The following is a 17,797-nucleotide window of genomic DNA, read 5'->3' as shown; positions in this document are numbered from 1 at the left end:
ATTATTTTTACTCACATGATTTATATTTAGAAAATAACTTTTGTTTGATGGAAAAAAAACACTTATCCAAGAGGAGAGATCTCTAAAGAAACACAGGAGCTGCAGAATCTTTTGACAATCGTATACATATAAAATGTGCTGCTGCACAGTTTCACAGTTACGTTTAAAGCACATCCAGCCGGTGTCAATCACTGCTAAGATGGATGTGACACCATGATCCTGTGCTGAAGAGAGCCAGCTGTCTAAATCCATGTGGTGCAGATTTTATTGCAGCAGCCATATCAAGATACAACCCCAGATCTGATCAGATTTGTCACACTTAATTCTGAGTAGAAGAAAAAAAGAACATCTTAAATAAAAATCTAGAGGCCAGTGAAGTGAAAATGGGTAACCATTGTGAGTTTTAATAGGATAATGATGCAAAACATAATAATAATAATTCTTTTTTTATTTCAAGGATATTCCCAGTCTAATTTTTGAGGGGCTACAAACAACAGTAATACAAATCATAATAAGTAAATCCAGAGTATAATACATGACATTTAAAAACAAATGGCTGAATCATTACAAAAATAGTTCACCAGAGTGATGATCAACTTTCTTTGATGGTCATATCCGTACACAGATGTAAATTCTGCAGAAAACACGTAGCAAAAACTGAGTCTGAACGGTCTGTTAAAAAAAGAATTGTCTAAAATCCTTTTCCCTGTGAAATATCATAGGATAAGACTAAATGCTTTTCTAAAAAGGAGTTGTTTTACTGTCAAATAAACTACCTTTTTTTTAAAATAATGTATTTCTCCACTGCATAAATCTGCTCAAATTACATGTATTTTAAGTCTTTTTGCACATCTTTACCAGAAGGTTTAATGACCGTGGAGGCTGCAGCATAACAGACAAAAGCAACATGTTCAAAACTCAAAAAAAAATCCTCACATTTTTTTGATGAGGCTTTTGTCAATTTGTGAACCAAATCAGAATTAATCAGCACCATTTGTAGGTTTAGCAGCCAGTTCAAACCCTGACGTCTTAAAACCTGCCCCGACAAGCTGCTGCTCTAACACGCACTTACTGATTAAAATGAATGCTCACATTTTCCCCGGGGAAACGCGTGACCCATCTTTATAGATGCGTTTCAGTTTTTTTGAAGACCACCATTAATGACCAGGTTTTGTCGTGTCTATGAAATACACTTCTGCTTCACTTTTACAGATGGTGTCATCACTGTCAGAGCTGTGTTTGTCTTTTCTCTTGGTGTGGATTAGATCCAGCATCACTCGAATTAAGACTGTTAATGTTTGCCATTTTTTGACAGTATTTAGAGTTTCATGTCGTCTGTAATTAACGGACGACATTTGGTTTGATATGGAAAGACATCTGTCAGAATTGCAGCAGTTAGAGCTCTGTGCTGAATGTTGATGTTTTTATCTACTGTCACATTCAATATATTAGAATATTGTAATAAAGTACAGATATTTCATTATTTAATTCTCTAATTGACAAATATATGGGTTAATTGCACAGAGAATTGTGTTTTTAAGCTTATTTTTCTGCTATGATGATTTTCCACTTACAACTAATGAAAACATGACATTTGTTACATCAGACCAATATAACAATCATTCTTGATACAGAAACCTGGGCTTGCTGAGTTTAATACCTGTTTAAAGGTTATTATTTTCAGAAGACATATTTAATATTTCCAAAATTGTAAGCAGAGCTGCAGTGATCAGGCTTGACCTGGTCAATACTGAGTTCCAGTTTTTCTTTTTAGGTCTGATTTGCCAATTCACAATTTTGATCAACTTGCAGTTTTTTTCTAAGGTTTCTAACATGTTAAGAGACGAAATTGGTACAGGTTTTTCTATAGTCACTTTAAATGTGACAGTAAATGAAGGAACTACAAGAATACACATTAATTCATCAGGACGAATGTGTTACTAGTTAAGCTGTTAAATAATGAGTTAGTAGTTGAGTTCTTTGTTATTTGAGTTGCCAAACACTGATCAAATCCATTCAAAGATAAATTGGCCAGCTCCAATCTGCGGCCAGTTGTTGGGTTAATCTTTAATTACGCATCTATTCTTTGAGATAATTAATTCAAAATTATAGTTCAGCTTTTCGGAGAACAAATTGAGTTTAATACTTTAAAGGTTTTAAGAAAAATACTTATTGTGTAATGTTGTCTGCTGAATTTAGCTGTGTACATGCTGTAAAAGAAGATTCTGACCTAATGTTTCTAAAAATTTAGGATTGAGTCTGATTGTGTTCTCAGTTAGTGTATGATCTTGCATCATTTTTGCCATGGGTTTTCTTTTATACAGCATAGCATGTTTTCTACCATATGGAGTCTGTAGAGGGTTAACAATCCATAGTCTGTGTTAATGTGTTACAGCAGCCACTCTAAAGTAAATGGAGGCAGTCACCCACAACTGAACCAAAACTAATCTAATGGATGATTACAGCTCTTGGTTGTAGAGTTGGTTCTTTATTTACCCCAAAGAAACGGTCAGGAAGCTTCACAATAATGTTATAGCCACAATCATGAGTCAATAGAAAATTGCTTTTCAGTTTTCAGTTTTAACACGGATAGTCACGCAGCAGAAAGTAGGTCACGTGAACTTTGCCTGAACCTGGACTACGTTTTATGAAAGGGTGATGCCAAGCCACCTCTGGGGAAAAAGACAGGCTGAATTTACATGAAAGTGCATGATGGAAACAAGACCAGGCTTTAATTTCTTCCAGACATGCATTGGACAGGCTCAAAATGTCCATCAAAAATTCATGGGTGAAGTGTCATGTCTCTGACGGCAGTCTAAAAGCCAACAGGGGGGAAAAAAAAGGTGGCGTGTTTAATTTGTTTTCTTCATGCTGGAAATGAACAAAATGAGCCAGCAGCTGATGCAGATCATGTTTGTGTATGACTGTTGTGCTCCAGAGGCCGCTTTAGACACAAACTCTGACTCACGAACACAACTCTATGGAGACGCCGGTGTCTTAGGGGCCAATTAGATTCTCATTCATGCAGCTTCCATAGACCGATTGTAGGTTCTGCAGACAGAAACAGGTGTGTTTTTGTTCCTTTTCAGGCTCTTTAGCTCAGAAATTGTTACTTTTATATCTAAAGATGTTTTTAATTTGTCAAACATGCATACTTGTTTGTTCTGCCAAAAACGGTTTTACTCAGCTTCAGGTGCTCAGTGTTGTTTTCTCTTTTGTATGTATGTCAAATGAACCACCCTGTAAAAGTATTTGTATCCCTTGAACTATTACACATTTTGTCATGTTGCAACCATAAGCGTAACCATATTTTGTGGAGAGTTTATACGAACGAAGAAGTGCATAATTGTAAAGTCTGGGGTAGGGGGAAGTTCCCTGTATTTAATTTACTCTGCTACCTTTGTTTAAAATCCATTGCAGCCAATTGTCTTTATAAAGCAATGCAAATAGAGTCTGTCAATGTATAACTTAACCTCTGTGTGGATGTAGCTGAGAAGAAACAAACACAATCATCAAAACCAAAGAAAACAGAAGACAAATTAGGGATGCAAACTTAAAAAGGGAACACATTAAAAATGTGCCAGCAGTTGCTCTGGTCAGATAAAACCCATTAGAGACCTGAAACATGGCCTCTCTAACCAGCTTTTCAGACTGAAGCATTGTCATGTGTGAGAATAGCCTAGTCAAAGTCCAGACCTATGTCCAATTGAGAATCTGTTGGAAGACTTGGAGTTGGTTTAAGTTGTTTAAAAGAAAAAGTGTCGAAATCTTGCATAATTTTGTTCTGCCTGCCGAACTTGACACCAGGATCAGGTAAAGCTCTGTGCAAAATGTTATGTGATTGGATAGAAGTTTGTTGCCGTGTTATTGTGTATTTTCAAATCTCTTGTCAACTTTAAACATTTTTTAACTCAAAAACATGACGACCGGCTGGATGACTGCCCTCGCACCCGGGGCACAGGGTTGATATTTCGCTTTAGCTAGTCTGCTTCCATTATCTGGTTTTTGTATGTGCAAGCGACAATGATGAACATTTATTTGACCTGGTAAATAATTATACATTTCTACAATTATTACCTATTGCCTTTGATTCTGATTCCAGATTACCACCAGAGGCTGTGAGACTACAGAGATGACGTTGCGGAGGAATAGTCTTGGCCAGCTTGGCTTTCACGTCAACTTTGAGGGAATCGTGGCCGACGTGGAGCCGTTTGGCTTCGCCTGGAAGGCCGGGCTGAGGCAGGGCAGCCGGCTGGTGGAGATTTGCAAGGTGGCCGTCGCCACTCTCACTCATGAGCAGATGATTGACCTCCTGCGCACATCCGTCACCGTCAAAGTGGTTATAATCCAGCCGCATGAAGACGGTACTCCTCGAAGGTATGTTTTTACTTTTCTTAATTGTACATCGCTGTACAAAGCATTGATGTTAAGTATTTTCTGTCTTGGTATGGCATAGACAAATAAAACAATGGGTATGCATACCTTTGCATACTCCAGTCGGGTTGTTTGGGAATGCAGCCCAAAGCGGGTGGTAAACTCCATCTAAAGAGTTTACAGTAGAAACTCTTTAAAGTTTCTACTGTAAACAGGTTTTATGTTAAAATATCTGCTGTGATTTTTAACAATTGAATAAGAATACAACTTTGACATTTAAAACCTTGTAAAAACCCTGTAACAGAAGAGTCATGCTCTTGTTTTTTATATTGCTGAGGGGAATCGACTTGACATTTGCTCTCATGTAGAAGATAATTAGCATAGAGAAATGCTTACAGAACGTCATTGTTGGCGTTTTATCCTGTTTTCTCTGGGGAGAAACGTCCGACACAGCTGTAGAGTCACAAACATGGCCAGTCAGCTTTTCTCACTAATGATAATGAGATGAGCTTTTTGATTAATGGCTCAAATCTCACCACTATTGTTTGACGGCTCACATTGGAAAATTGCTTTTTTCCCCCTTTAAACCTGGCATAATGTTCTTTTGAGCAATTAGGAAGTGAGGATTTTCCACGCGCCCTTAGGGAGGTTTTATTGCTCATTCACAAAGAGAAGCCTATTTCAAACAATCGATCACAATTTATGATGAGAGAAGACGTAAATCTGTGTAAAACACTTGTTCTGAGAGCACATCCAAGTGCTTTGTCTGTGAGGGACAGACCGAGCTGTGAAACCCGCCGTCCGCCACTCTTTCACACTCACATTTTTGACATCTTTGTTTTGCGTCTGTTTCAGGCTGACAGATTTGTGCAGCAGAAAATGCTGGTTCCCCCATCACTACGAAGAGTGTAGCTGAATGATTTGACTGTGTCTCACACTGTATGATACGGGGGAAGAATCCTGGCTGAGCAATCTTAGATCGGGTCATATGTATGTTGCAAAATATCCAGAATAAGGTTAAACATCTGTGTGTGTGCACTCCATCAAAGGCTTTTCTATTATCTGTCTTCAACTCTGTGTTCCCGCCTGGCAACAAAGATGTAACATATTTGCTCCCCCAGATGGTGGTCTCGTCTGTGACTCTGACGAAAATGCTTCTCTGGCAGAACCGCCGTCTAATCCTCTTACCACAATCAGCAATGATACACGATGATACAATCATAATCGCTGTTCAGGGAAAGAGAAAACCTGGCAAAACAAGCATCAGCCAAAGCTGGTCCTGTGTCCACAATGCCAGTTCAGCTCACTGGAAGCACTGGTTCCAGAGGAAAGTGTGCTCTTGACATCTTGTCTCTGCCAGGAAGACTGTTTTGTTTTGGTATGAGTCAAAAAAAATGAAGAACTTGTTTTAGAAATGCATGTACGTATAACTTCCAGCATTGCTGTAACAACCGTCACATTTATTTACACATCTGATTCAGATGTGATGTATAAAAAGCCTTGATAATGTTCACATTTAAAGAGTAAAAAATCTGAAGTAAAGATTTTTGACAAAATCCATAGTGACAGATTTAATGCAGTAAAACATCGACTATATTGTTTCGCAATATTGATGCCTTTAAGAGGGGGCATTCATCGTATCATTTATAATTTATTGTGAATTATTTCTTATACGATAAGAATCCTCATTTAATGTTTTCAATACATTTCAACTACTGATGTTTAAGAAACTCAGTATTATAAGAAATACCTTCACTGTGTGTTCCTCAAGAGCTTCAGTAAGTGTCAGTGAAGTCGAAAATGTAAAAATTTTTAATCACACATCCTGAAGGCTATTTCAAATAGGAATGTTTTTCAAGAACAGTATTTGTGTTTGTGTCACTATTAATACTATGCTTTGCATTCATAGACATAAAGTTACTTAAAAAATAAGTAATAAATAGTTTTTATTGTTATCATCATGGTCCTATATCACGATATAGAACCGTGCCAGAGTTCAAGACATAGTTTTGTAGGCGGACCAGAATTTGCTTTTTTAAATCGGCATTAGAGTTTGATTACGCATTCTCCCCAGGACTTTCTAGAAAAATGAACTAGAGTTAGTTTACCTACCCTAAGATGAGGACACTGTTTGTTGTGTTTAACTAATTTGGATGCATTTGAACAATTTTCTTATTGCATCTGGAGAGAAAGCAAGTTCCTGGTCCCACCATATGTCTAGGTCTGTCACAATAACAAATTTTGCCGGACGATAAATTGTCTACAGAAGGTATTGTGATAAACGATAATATTGTTGTTTGAGACTGTTTTCAAGTAATTTAATGGTGATGGCATAATAATAATGCAAGAACATATTCTCAAAGATTAATAAACTTTAAATTCTAATGAACATTTAACACTGAAACTGGAAGACATCTTAAATATTAAAGGTAAATAAACAAAACAACGGAAATAGCAAATAAAATTAATAATAAAGTCTCTATAACAAAACTGACCTTGAAAAACACAGACTAGTTGAGACCAAAGAACCAGACCGGAGACTTTTGTTATCCAGGTTTTGATAGAAATAGAGAAAAAAATGTCAAATGGAAATTAAGTTTGTTTGAATTTATTACGCGATTCATTCATTTATTGTCCATGTTAGTTTTAATTCTTTTGTAGGGGAAAATACATCTGCTTTATATAACATGACCCAATTGGGCAGTAATAAACCAAATGTCCACTGTCTTTTCATGAGAATCCAAATATTCTGTCCTCAGTCCTGAGAATCGCTAAGAAGGTGAGAGGTCAGGCAAACAACTTTGAGAGTCCTCAGCTGTTTCTGCTGCTGCGTCTTTGAGTTGCTAAAATGTTGCCATCAACAATAAATGCTCCAGTTTCTCCTCTTATCTCAAAGGAAAGGAATTCAGTCGGTCCCTGGGGACTAGAGAGATGGGGGGTTAGTCGAGCAACAATGGACCAGTCTCATGACCTCCAGACAAAGTCCCCTGGCTCCACAGAGCCACCATGACGGGGATCATGTTTTTACTAGCACTTGTAGCGGCTAACAGTGGATTTCTTCTTCTTTTTTCCATTTAGCAATGTGTGCTATTGATGTCTTCTTCTTTATTAAACTGCATTTTATTCCATTTCTCCTCATATGCAGGAGATATGGCACTGATATTAGCGGTACCTTGAATCCTATGGATTTAGACTGAGAGCTGGATGTTGTTTTAACAAAAAGCAAAATGAAACGCTTTTCCATCGTCACTCTGAAAGGCTTTAAACAAGTTCAACATGTTATTCTTGGATCAAACTAATGGGTAAAAGATGGAGAAGATTAGGCCTTTGAAACAGGAATGCGATGCACAGAACATGGCAGTGATTGCATGTGGTCAGGAGTTATGTGGAAATAAACAAAAAAAATCACCTCAATATGCAATATAGAGGGATATTACAGGACATACAAATAGAAACAGACAGACTGTCATTGCATAACTAGGATTTTGACTTTGCCTGCAAGCTTTTTGAGTAACCTGACCTGGGTTTCAATATTTTGTATTTTGATCCACAGGATTATTTTTGGAAAACAGCACAGAACCATAATTTCATTTGTGTTCAACCTGCTGATAAAGAGTCTTATTTGTGACATTTAATTGTTCATTTGCAGCCTTTACTTTGAAGCAGCACCAGACTTGTCATAGCGGATTTTCCTCTGGACCGAAGTAAAGCTGGATTTCTCACTTTCCATGCCAGCATCCAGTTAAAGACGGCAGCTCTGCTAAACCAAAAACCTGCATCACTAATTGCTGCTGCTTAATCCTCTCATATCCTTCACCAGAGCGGCTTTTTTCTCCCCAAACAGATCGATTTACCGCAAAGATAAAAATAAAAATCAGGGCTAATTTCTCTCTCATTCCCTTTTTTTAACACTTTTTATTTAAAGAAGCTTTTTTAGGAACTTTGCAGGTCTGTTCTATTCAGAAGCTGCTAAAGAAGCTATTTGTCCCATCAGCTTCTTTCTAATGTTAAATTTTAAATTTTTAACATGACTTTGGCTTTGACTTCAAGCAGCTGTGTTCAAACATTACTTATAAGATAAATCACTTTTTGTGTCAGAGGCTATAAATATGTTGAATAAATTTGAGTTCAGATAGGAAAACGTATAAAAACTTGCATAAAGTGACGAGGCTAGTTGGTTAAAATGACCTCAAATTAGGACTAAACAATAAATCGATAACAATACATATTGTGATAGATCTGCATCAATAGATAAATTTATCCGGAACCGCACAGCCTTCTGGGGGTGTAGGGAAAGGAAAAATTTTAATTGCTCAATTTCTGACGACCAGCACTCATATAATGAAGCTGTATCTCAAATTCTTTAACATGGAAATAAAAAACGGAAAGGCCTGGAAGAAAATAGAAAACTACCATTTAAATGGATCAAAGAGTAAAGAAATTGTAAAAGACAAAGTTCCAGGGCGATCAACTGTTAGCAGTCAGCTTAATACCCTGCAGTTTAAATCAATATAAACCTGTGAAGTGACATCAAACATGCTATTTCTGAGGCAAAAAACAACAAGAAATAAGGAGGAATTGTGTGATGCAATCCTGTCATCCATAGCTTCAACACGTCTTCACAGGTTTCAGAAGTGGGAGGACTCAATGTAGGACAGATGTGAAGCAGTTCTTGGAAACTGTGTTTATGCAACTCGATATCAGTTCCGTGATTCACAGAAAAACTAAATCTTCGAGTACTTTTCAGTTTTTGCAATACATGTTTGAGTTTGCAAAGAAAAGTGCAGCAGCGGCTGTTTTTGAACAACTTTTCTCCCACTTTTAATAGATTGATAATAAATTATCTTTGGAAAATGTCCTGAGTATATTTCTATCCATATGGAAATAAAGATTATTATGTGTATATAGAGTCTATACTGGCTTTCTTAAACCCACTGCTAATTGGAACACAACTTTGTCGACTTCTTCTTCACCTCCTCTTCTGCAAGCTTCAGTTTTTCGTTAGCAGTTGTCTGAACACTCATTTCCTGCAGTTTCAAATTGATTTATACACAGAGAGAAAGAGAGACTCCTCATATACATTTAAAAACAAACATTCTCCTCCCATCAGTGAAGGTTTTAAGCTCACACTGGTGCTGACAGAAAATTTCTCCAGAGGATTTCATCCTTTTACTGCTTAAATATTCTGGTGCAGAAATCACAGCAAACGACAGAGTTTGAGACTTTTGCAGGCTGTTGCCAGGGCTTAGCCTTTAGCTGGGAGTAATGGCGCGTGGCTATTAAGCATGACCACACACTCTCAGTTAATCAAGGTAATGAGGGGATTAGCGGCTCTGTTTAAAAACAATTGACCAACAGTCTGGGCAATTTAGCATCCGGAAATTAAAACTGACCTTCGGTTACAGAATGAAAGAAATGGGAAAACTTATTTATTTATGGAATCAATACTCAAAATAGTCCATGGATACTGCTGATATCCTTAGCCGATCTAATAGAGTCATCGCCTTGATATGTTAGAACTGTTTTTGCAGCCAAAAATGTAATATGCATTTACTACATATCTAAAATTGTAGGATAAAGATGAACTGTTCAATTTTTATTCAAAAGCAAGCATAAAGTGATGTTGATCTTCCTTTTTTGTGTCCTGTATCTCCAATGGGAGGTCAGCTGTAAACAGCCCAGCCACCCACGGTCTAGCAGCTTGATGAAAGGTTCCCTCTGAGAGGGATTATCCGCCCCCTCCACTGCAGCCTTTTCAATCAGAGCATCCACCTCAAGCACCACTGGTAGAACATGTTTGACCACAGCAAAGTATACAGAGCTCTTCATCCTTCAGTACATCCTGGAAAATAGAGTGAGTAGGGGGCGAGGGCTGTGTAATCATCTGGCTCATACTTGAGATACTGATGGAGAACTGGCAGAGCGTCCAGGCTGTTTAACCTCAACCCACCACCCAGTAAACCCACCTTCACTTCACACATCCACGGCTCTGCCCAGGCCAGAAGATTAATGCTGCATGAAATGGCATCACAGGCCTCCTCTTGTGAGATATTCTCAGGATTGTGAGTATAGTGGTAATAAAAATGGAGGGACATATCGCCTCCTCAAAGACTCAAGGAAAGCTGCAATTAAATTCCTTTTATAGTTCTTTGTAATTAGGATACGCCCATAGGGACCCTGTGTGCATGTTTGCCTCTGTTTGACATGTATTGTTGTGATCATACTGGCAAGTGTGAATTAATGTATCTAAATATCGCCTTTGTGTTAAATATTTAAAAGGTTTTGTGTGTTTTCTTGAAGAAATTGGATCAAAAAGGGACTTTTTGTTTGCATGTCGTCAAGAAGGAAGTTGCACTTGCGTCTTTTTCAGAGTTTTTTTGTGTCGTTTTCTTCAGTGGTTCTTGGTGAGGAGGTGAACGTGTTTTTCAAAGAATTTAGTTCGTTTGACAGTGCAGTGTGAAAGCGAACCACTCCAGATGAAAATTTAACAAATGTTGCAATTTTGGTCCCTAATCGAACCGAGTCTACCGGAATAAGTGTGTTTCATGTTACTCTAGTCAGTGCTTTTGGAAAAACTCAGAAGATTAAAGGTTTTTATTTCCTACTTTAGCCTCTGGTGCAACTGGTTGCTGACTTTTAACCTTGGTGATATTTTTTATTCCTTTCCTGCAGGGGCTGTTCCGAACTTTACCGGATACCAATGGTGGAGTACAAGGTGGACAGCGAGGGCCAGCCCTGCGAGTACAAGACGCCCTTCAGGAGAAACACCACCTGGCACCGGGTGCCGGCCGCTGCTGGGGCACCTCTGACCCGGGGCTCGCCCACTCAGGGTCCTGACCGGCTGCAGTGCCAGCAGATCCTCCAGCAGCACCAGGCTGTCATTCCGCGAAGCACTTCCTTTGATAGGAAGCTGCCAGATGGCTCCAGGTAAAACTTTCTGTTCTCCCAACCAGAGCTCTAAATACAACGGGTTAAAAATAACTCAAGAGAAGGTTTTCATCTCAAAACAGATGAGGGTCAACCCAAACACGGTGAACGCATCTATTCCTCAGGTCTGAGCGTAAAGCAGATCATAGATTTATGTGAGTGAAGAATGGAAAAAGCTTTACTGCATGTGAAAATCCTCTGTTTGCCTTTGAGACATCTTCACTTGAATGTATTGAACTGTTTTTGTTTTGCCTACTGCAAGACTCCCCTGTGATCCACCAGTTATTTTCCAATGCAGGTTTTTGATTCGGCCTGATGTTTGCCAAACTAACTCTCATAAAACACTTAAAAACATAAAAAACATTAACATACGCAATTCTTCAATCCCTCTGTTTCTGTTGTACTCCTGTTAACAAAATGGTTAATTTCTGTACCAAAACCTTCTTCCCGGTTAGTATGTCTATAAAGCTGCAGTGAAGATGATATGTGGTTAATTATCCTGTTAAGATGGCTGGAGAAGCAATAACAAGTTTGTCAGACAAATCAAGAGAGGAAACAAAGCTTTTAAGACATTTCTGGTCAGGGATTTTCATGAGAGCTACAGTCAAACGTCGCCACCCCCAGTTCTGTGTGAGAAAATCTTTGAACTCTGTTTTTTTTCGCATTTATAAAAGAGCCACAGGGACACTTTGAGGAGCTGTTATTGTGTTCACTTATTTGCATACATACAAACGGAGCATTTTAGTCCAATGAATTCACAGCCTTGCTTTCATCTCCCTTCAGATGATAAGGCCACACTCAGACTTTGTTCATGTCCTATTTTGGACATCTCCATTGAGCCATGTAAAGCAGTGATTTGTTCAGACTAATGAAACCCCTACAGTCATGATAACCTTTCCAGTGTGTCACACCGACCCCCCCTCCGGCGTTGCCTGCTCTGACTATACTTGGATAATGGCCACCTTCCCTGTCTAATCAGGCTCTCTGGAAGTGGGAGAACTCCCATTCCCCCTCGCTCCCTTTTTCGCCGCTCTCCCTTCCTCTTCCTTGCACCCTGCTGAGGAGGAGGTGATAGGGACACTGACACGGCTCGGCTTATCTCATCCAATTACTACAGAAACAAAGACAGCGCTCTTCCCCGGACCACGACGTGTAGCGCCCCAGAGGGGGGTGATTGGTTGTAAAGGAGGCGAGGGAGAGAACGAAGGGGTGTTATTATACAGGAGCGTATTTTATAGGCATAAATCAACATAAATTATGTTGTCATTTCCTTTAATAGTTTGACTAATTGAAAAAGAAGAAGATCTAATGGTTAGTGATGACTCAATCATTTTAAATGTGGCAAAGCTGTGCAAATGACTAAAACCATTAGGAATAGATGGAAATGAAAGTACTAGCAAATCAAAGGCTTCAAATGTGTAACTTTTATTTCTCTAAATGATAGCAATAACTGAAGACAGAAACTTGGCAGGAAGACTCTTAAGGAAGGATCTACAGCATAAAAGGGATGTATTCTGCAAATTCACATTTTGCATGTTTTTGTACTTCCATTTTGGGTTTTACTGCTTCTGATAATCAGCCCAACCACTTAAAAAAACATCCACCCAGCTTCTGGAAATAATCAAATGTTTTTTGGTTTCTGGAAATGAGCTGTTTTAGAAACCTTTTTAATGCAACGTCACAAATTAACAGGCACTGATCCTCATCTAGCAACCCCAGTGAAGCCCAGCCTGTTACCTAGCAATCCCAGCAGTGTTCCGCCCGTCACCTAGCAACCCAAGCCGAGTTCCAGGATATTTGGTCAGCTGGAAAAGACAAATGTTTTGTTGTTGTTACTGTCCAGAAGGCTTTTGCTTTCAAAGATGTACAGTTGTATTATTGCCCATCTGTTTGAAGCCATTTTCACGTGCGAGCATAAACGTTGACCAGACTAAAATCTTAATATCTAAGAATGATTTTGTGAAAAAAAAGTAATGAACATGTTATTTTGGCAGGATAGACCTATCCTAACTTGTTCAGGTTAGCATAATAGGTCACCTTTAAAACTGCCACCATAAAGCATAATCCCAACCTAACATCAATTTGAATCGAGAATCTGTGCTATATAAAATATGCCTGTGTTACAAAACCAGAGAGCACCTTCAAACTATATTGCACCACAAAGAGAAATATTGCATTTGATATCCCCCTTCTCGGAACATCTTATCTCCAGGGAGGAGGAAAAGGAGAACAAGAAGGCAGATGCTGCTGTTTCAAATTAAAGTGCAAGGACTCAGCGGAGGAAAGAAAATGTTGCCATCAAACTAATGCATTTGATGATGTGAGCAGGGATTTCTTTTGTGACGGCTTATTTTTCTGTTAAAGAAACGCGCAGATGACAACGAAGAACTAATTTGTTATCCTCTGTAGTGACTAAAGTACTCCTAAAGCCTAAATAAAACATACTTTTACTATATATATATACTGTATGTCTTGCAGAAGTATTCATTCATCCTGGACTTTTTCAAGCCTTTCTGACTTCACAACCACAAACCTTAATGCATTTTATAGGAATATTTTGTTTGTGATATTTCTTTTAGCAATTACAAATCTGCAAAAATCTGTTTGGCCTGCTTTTGTATTGGAGTCAATACTTTGTGGGAAAAAAACCTCTCGATGCAATTACAGCTGCAAGTTTCTACCAGCTTTGCACAGACACATTTATGAAAAATAGCTCAAGACCAGTCAGATTGATCAGGGAGCCTCTGTGAACTTTCATTTTCAAGTTTTGACAAAGATTCTCAGAGAGATTTTACATAATAAGCCATTGTTATTATGGCTTATTATAATTACATAATAAGCCATAATATGCCAGGGGTTCACTCTTCAAGAGCCAACATCTTGTATGTTTGAGATGTTCTACAGTCCTAAATTGAATCAGTATTTTTCTAAGAATTTGATGACCTACTGAGAACAAACATATCTAAAACTTTGCAGGACTATAGTTGGCCATAAGCCATTAAGTTGTAGCTCTAGATGTATGTTTACCTCTCTACCCTGGTGTCTTCTGTCAGGATTCACTCTGTTGATGAAAATAATCCCTGCAGCAGTTTCACAATAGGGACCTTGTGTTTATGGCTTTAGTTCTCCAACACAGTGTTTTACACGTAGGTTGTAAATTTGTGGCCCGTACCTGAGAGATCCCCAACCGCTGGGCCACAAACCAATACCAGTCCATAGGTCTTTTAGTACCGCATTGCAGAGAAAGAATCAGTCGTTTGTTTTTGTTTTATGTTCAATCATAAGACCATAAAGCAGATTTGCTTAATAACAAAATCCTCTTAGTGACATTTCCTTTTAGCTCACTTGAGACACTGAGAATGTGAGATGTGACGGTATCTTGTATGCATCAGGATTGGAGAAGGAAGAGCAGTGTGTGTTACAGCATGTTAAAAAGTATAAACTTTATTGGGCATGAATACATTTGCATGGCACTATAAGCTGAGGGAAATGATAAGATTTTTTTAATCTTCAACAAAGGTTAGCAGCTACCTACTTCAATGGTTATAGAAAAAAAACTTGAAGAAATGGTAAAACAATGGTAATAAAAGAAATGACCAAACTTCAAGTGTAGGTTTCAAGCAAGAGTCTACAGCTTGTGTAAATTCAGAATGTCGTCATGCTACTTGCATACATAGAGTCGCCATCTGGATTACTTTCTGCGGCTTATAAGCAGAACTAATCTCTTTTGTGTTTATCTTTGGAGAACAAGACGCCTTCTTTCTTACTGACAGCTCCAACATTTTCTATGGAGATTATCCCAGGCGCTCACATGCAAAGGAACTATTTTCTGCTGTGACACCAAGTGATAGTGATGCTAATGTTTGGGTAATATGTTTTTCAAGGTGCAGTCTCGACAGGTTTTGCATATTTTTTTAAATAAATAAATGTACAAAGAGAGTGGATTCGTGCTGAAATGATTAGCTTTTATCTTTTATGTCAGACAGAAATTTACAACATTAGCAGGTTTTTTACTAACCTTCGGTGTTTTTTACAGGACTTTGCAGGACATGGAGAATCCCCAGGTCACTATATGCAACAAGGGAGACCAGCACTACCGCAGCTCGCCCAGTAACCAATCCTCGTCCAGCGATCCGGGTCCATGCGGCAGCAGCAACTGGTCCCAGCAGCCCGGATATGATGGGTAAAAGAAACATAAATGAGTTACTTTTCCTTTTTGATATAAAATAGTCTCTCTATGATTATATCTTATTTTTTCTCGCTGTTATGAATGCAGCTTCAATCAGTGCTCGCACTATTTCTAAGACCTGGCAATTTTACAAAATGATGGCCATTTTTCTGCATGAAATGACCAAATCATCAGTGCGCTTTTGTCGTAACACATTTTTTACAGGAAATAATCCACCAGAAATGTTATACTGTGCTTGCTACGGCTTAGCGGCACAGAAGACCAGATGGTATTTTATGAATATCATGCATGAAATGTTTTATTTCTTTATATTTCCTGGAACTTTTTGGAGCTTCTGTTTTGTTTTTTTATTTTGAACATTAACACTGTCTCATATGAATTTCAGTTCAGTATTTTTAATACTTCTTACTTTAAAATCTTCTCTGTACACAGCCTTTGAAACCAAAATGTTCTAAAATTAATTATCTTATCCATTATAAATTTATAAGTAGAACGTTACTTGGCCTAATCTTATCAATTTAATAAATTTGAATAGATGCATGGATTATTGCATCTGAGACTGCAAACAGTGCAGGCATAATTTTTGTCAATCTTGACTCAAATTCAACACCTATATCTGTGAATGAATGATTCTAGACCTTCATTAGAGCTGCAACCTCCCTCTTCTTTGCCTGTAAAAGCCTCAAACTTTCTTTGAACTGCTGAGGACCGCTGAGCCTTCTCCAGACCAGACGACTGATCTCTAGTTAGCGTCTTTGTTAAAGATAACGAGACACCCTGGCCCCTGTTCATCTGCTGTAACCCCGATTAGCCCTCGAAGCGATAATTAAGACCTGCATTGAAAAATGTGATTTTCTTTCCCTTTTGTCAAGAGCAAGGAACAGCTTGGCATGTTGAGCGGAATGAAAACAGGCCTCTCGCCAGAGCTGTCTGGCAGCTTCTTTATTCTTTTATAAGCTCAAGTGATTTGACCTTAAAGAAACTTGAGCTAATTGCTTTAAATCCGCGGTAGGTCTTTTGAAGCTTTTCTTTGACTAGGAAACAAAGCTCACACAATAGATTGAAAATCATTTCAAGTCTTTTTTGTGCCTTTTTTCAGGTGTCCCTCCCCTATACTGCATGAGCGGGCAGGCGATATCCAAGGAGGCGATGGAGAGATTCGCAGGGAGAGAGAGCCCACCCTGGAAAGGACCAGATCTGCAGGTGAATATAATCAAGATTCAAGTTTATTCTACATACAGATACTGTATAGTACAAGCAAAGTAATGTAGAGATTTTTTATTATTTATGGGTTCTTTTCTTTTAAATATTGTCTTTCATGGTTCTCCACAGAGGCCAAATGGCACATACCCTCCACGAAGATCCTGAATCCTCTAAAGCAAAGAGAAGGAGGAAAGGACTCGCCAAACAAGCTTTCCAGGGTGAATGTCTTCTCTGCAACCATTTAGGTTAACTCAAGCTGACAGCATGACATTCAAGCATATTTTCTACATTGTTAGGATTCTGGTACTCAATGGTAAAAAAATATCAATCTACACTCTTCATCAATCTCAAAAACTCCATAAGCAAGGACCCTGTGTTCGTTTTTCACAATTAAGATTAGTTGAGTGTCACTAAAGGGATTATACATCAATCAAAGATTATGTTTTTTTTATTGAGATGTTATGTTTTTAACGATTTAAGTAAAAAAAAAAAAAAGCAAGAAATTGAAACACAATTTATTTCTAATTCTACTGTACAAATTTGTCCTGCAGCATTTGGAAGTTTAACATGCAACCTGATGTTGCAAGTGGTTGCCTAAAACGATTTAAAGAGAAAGAAAAATAGGGATTCAAAGTTTCTCAGCCACTTTGACTATAAATTTTGCCACAACCAGAAAACTTCTTCAGTAGGAAAAGCAGATGACTCAGTTTAAAAAAGCGTGAGGCAAGAGGGAACAGCTGGTTTGTCCATCTGGGTCGTCAGTGTTTGGTTTATTTTACCTTTTGGATCCTGCTGGAAATAAAATAGTAGCTTTAGAAAAAGTTACTCAGACATGCAAGAATTTCACAAAGTAAGTAGACAAAACAAACATTTAGTCCAAACAAATCTGTTGAATGAGAATACAGATTAAGATTTTTAGAGTTTCAAACCGTTAACTTACCTAAAGTTGACTAATGGATTGATTTAAAACAAGATATTTAAAAGAAGAGATATTCTTTAGAGCTTAACATTTTCATTTCAATAAAGATGAGCAAATGTTGGAGATTCAGGAGGTTGTTATGACTAATCTAAAATACCTGTTGAGCATTTTCTTTTCAAATGATT

The 17,797-nt window shown here is 38.1% G+C and overlaps 1 protein-coding gene across 6 annotated transcripts in view; it reads left to right on the top strand.

The window, feature by feature from the left end:
• LOC114137938 (signal-induced proliferation-associated 1-like protein 2) overlaps window positions 1–17,797 on the top strand; it is a 115,132-nt gene that overhangs the window by 69,751 nt on the left and 27,584 nt on the right. For all 6 annotated transcript variants that reach the window (XM_028006814.1, XM_028006813.1, XM_028006812.1 and 3 more), the window contains 5 exons: window positions 4,103–4,377; window positions 11,047–11,301; window positions 15,338–15,484; window positions 16,590–16,693; window positions 16,823–16,911. In XM_028006814.1, the coding sequence (XP_027862615.1) occupies window positions 4,103–4,377; window positions 11,047–11,301; window positions 15,338–15,484; window positions 16,590–16,693; window positions 16,823–16,911 (870 nt within the window). The remainder of the gene's footprint in view (window positions 1–4,102; window positions 4,378–11,046; window positions 11,302–15,337; window positions 15,485–16,589; window positions 16,694–16,822; window positions 16,912–17,797) is intronic.

This window comes from Xiphophorus couchianus, chromosome 22 (genome assembly GCF_001444195.1).
Source record: "Xiphophorus couchianus chromosome 22, X_couchianus-1.0, whole genome shotgun sequence".
Taxonomy (NCBI): domain Eukaryota; kingdom Metazoa; phylum Chordata; class Actinopteri; order Cyprinodontiformes; family Poeciliidae; genus Xiphophorus; species Xiphophorus couchianus.
Note: the sequence above shows the minus strand (reverse complement) of the source record. Positions and strands in the feature narration are given on the sequence as shown.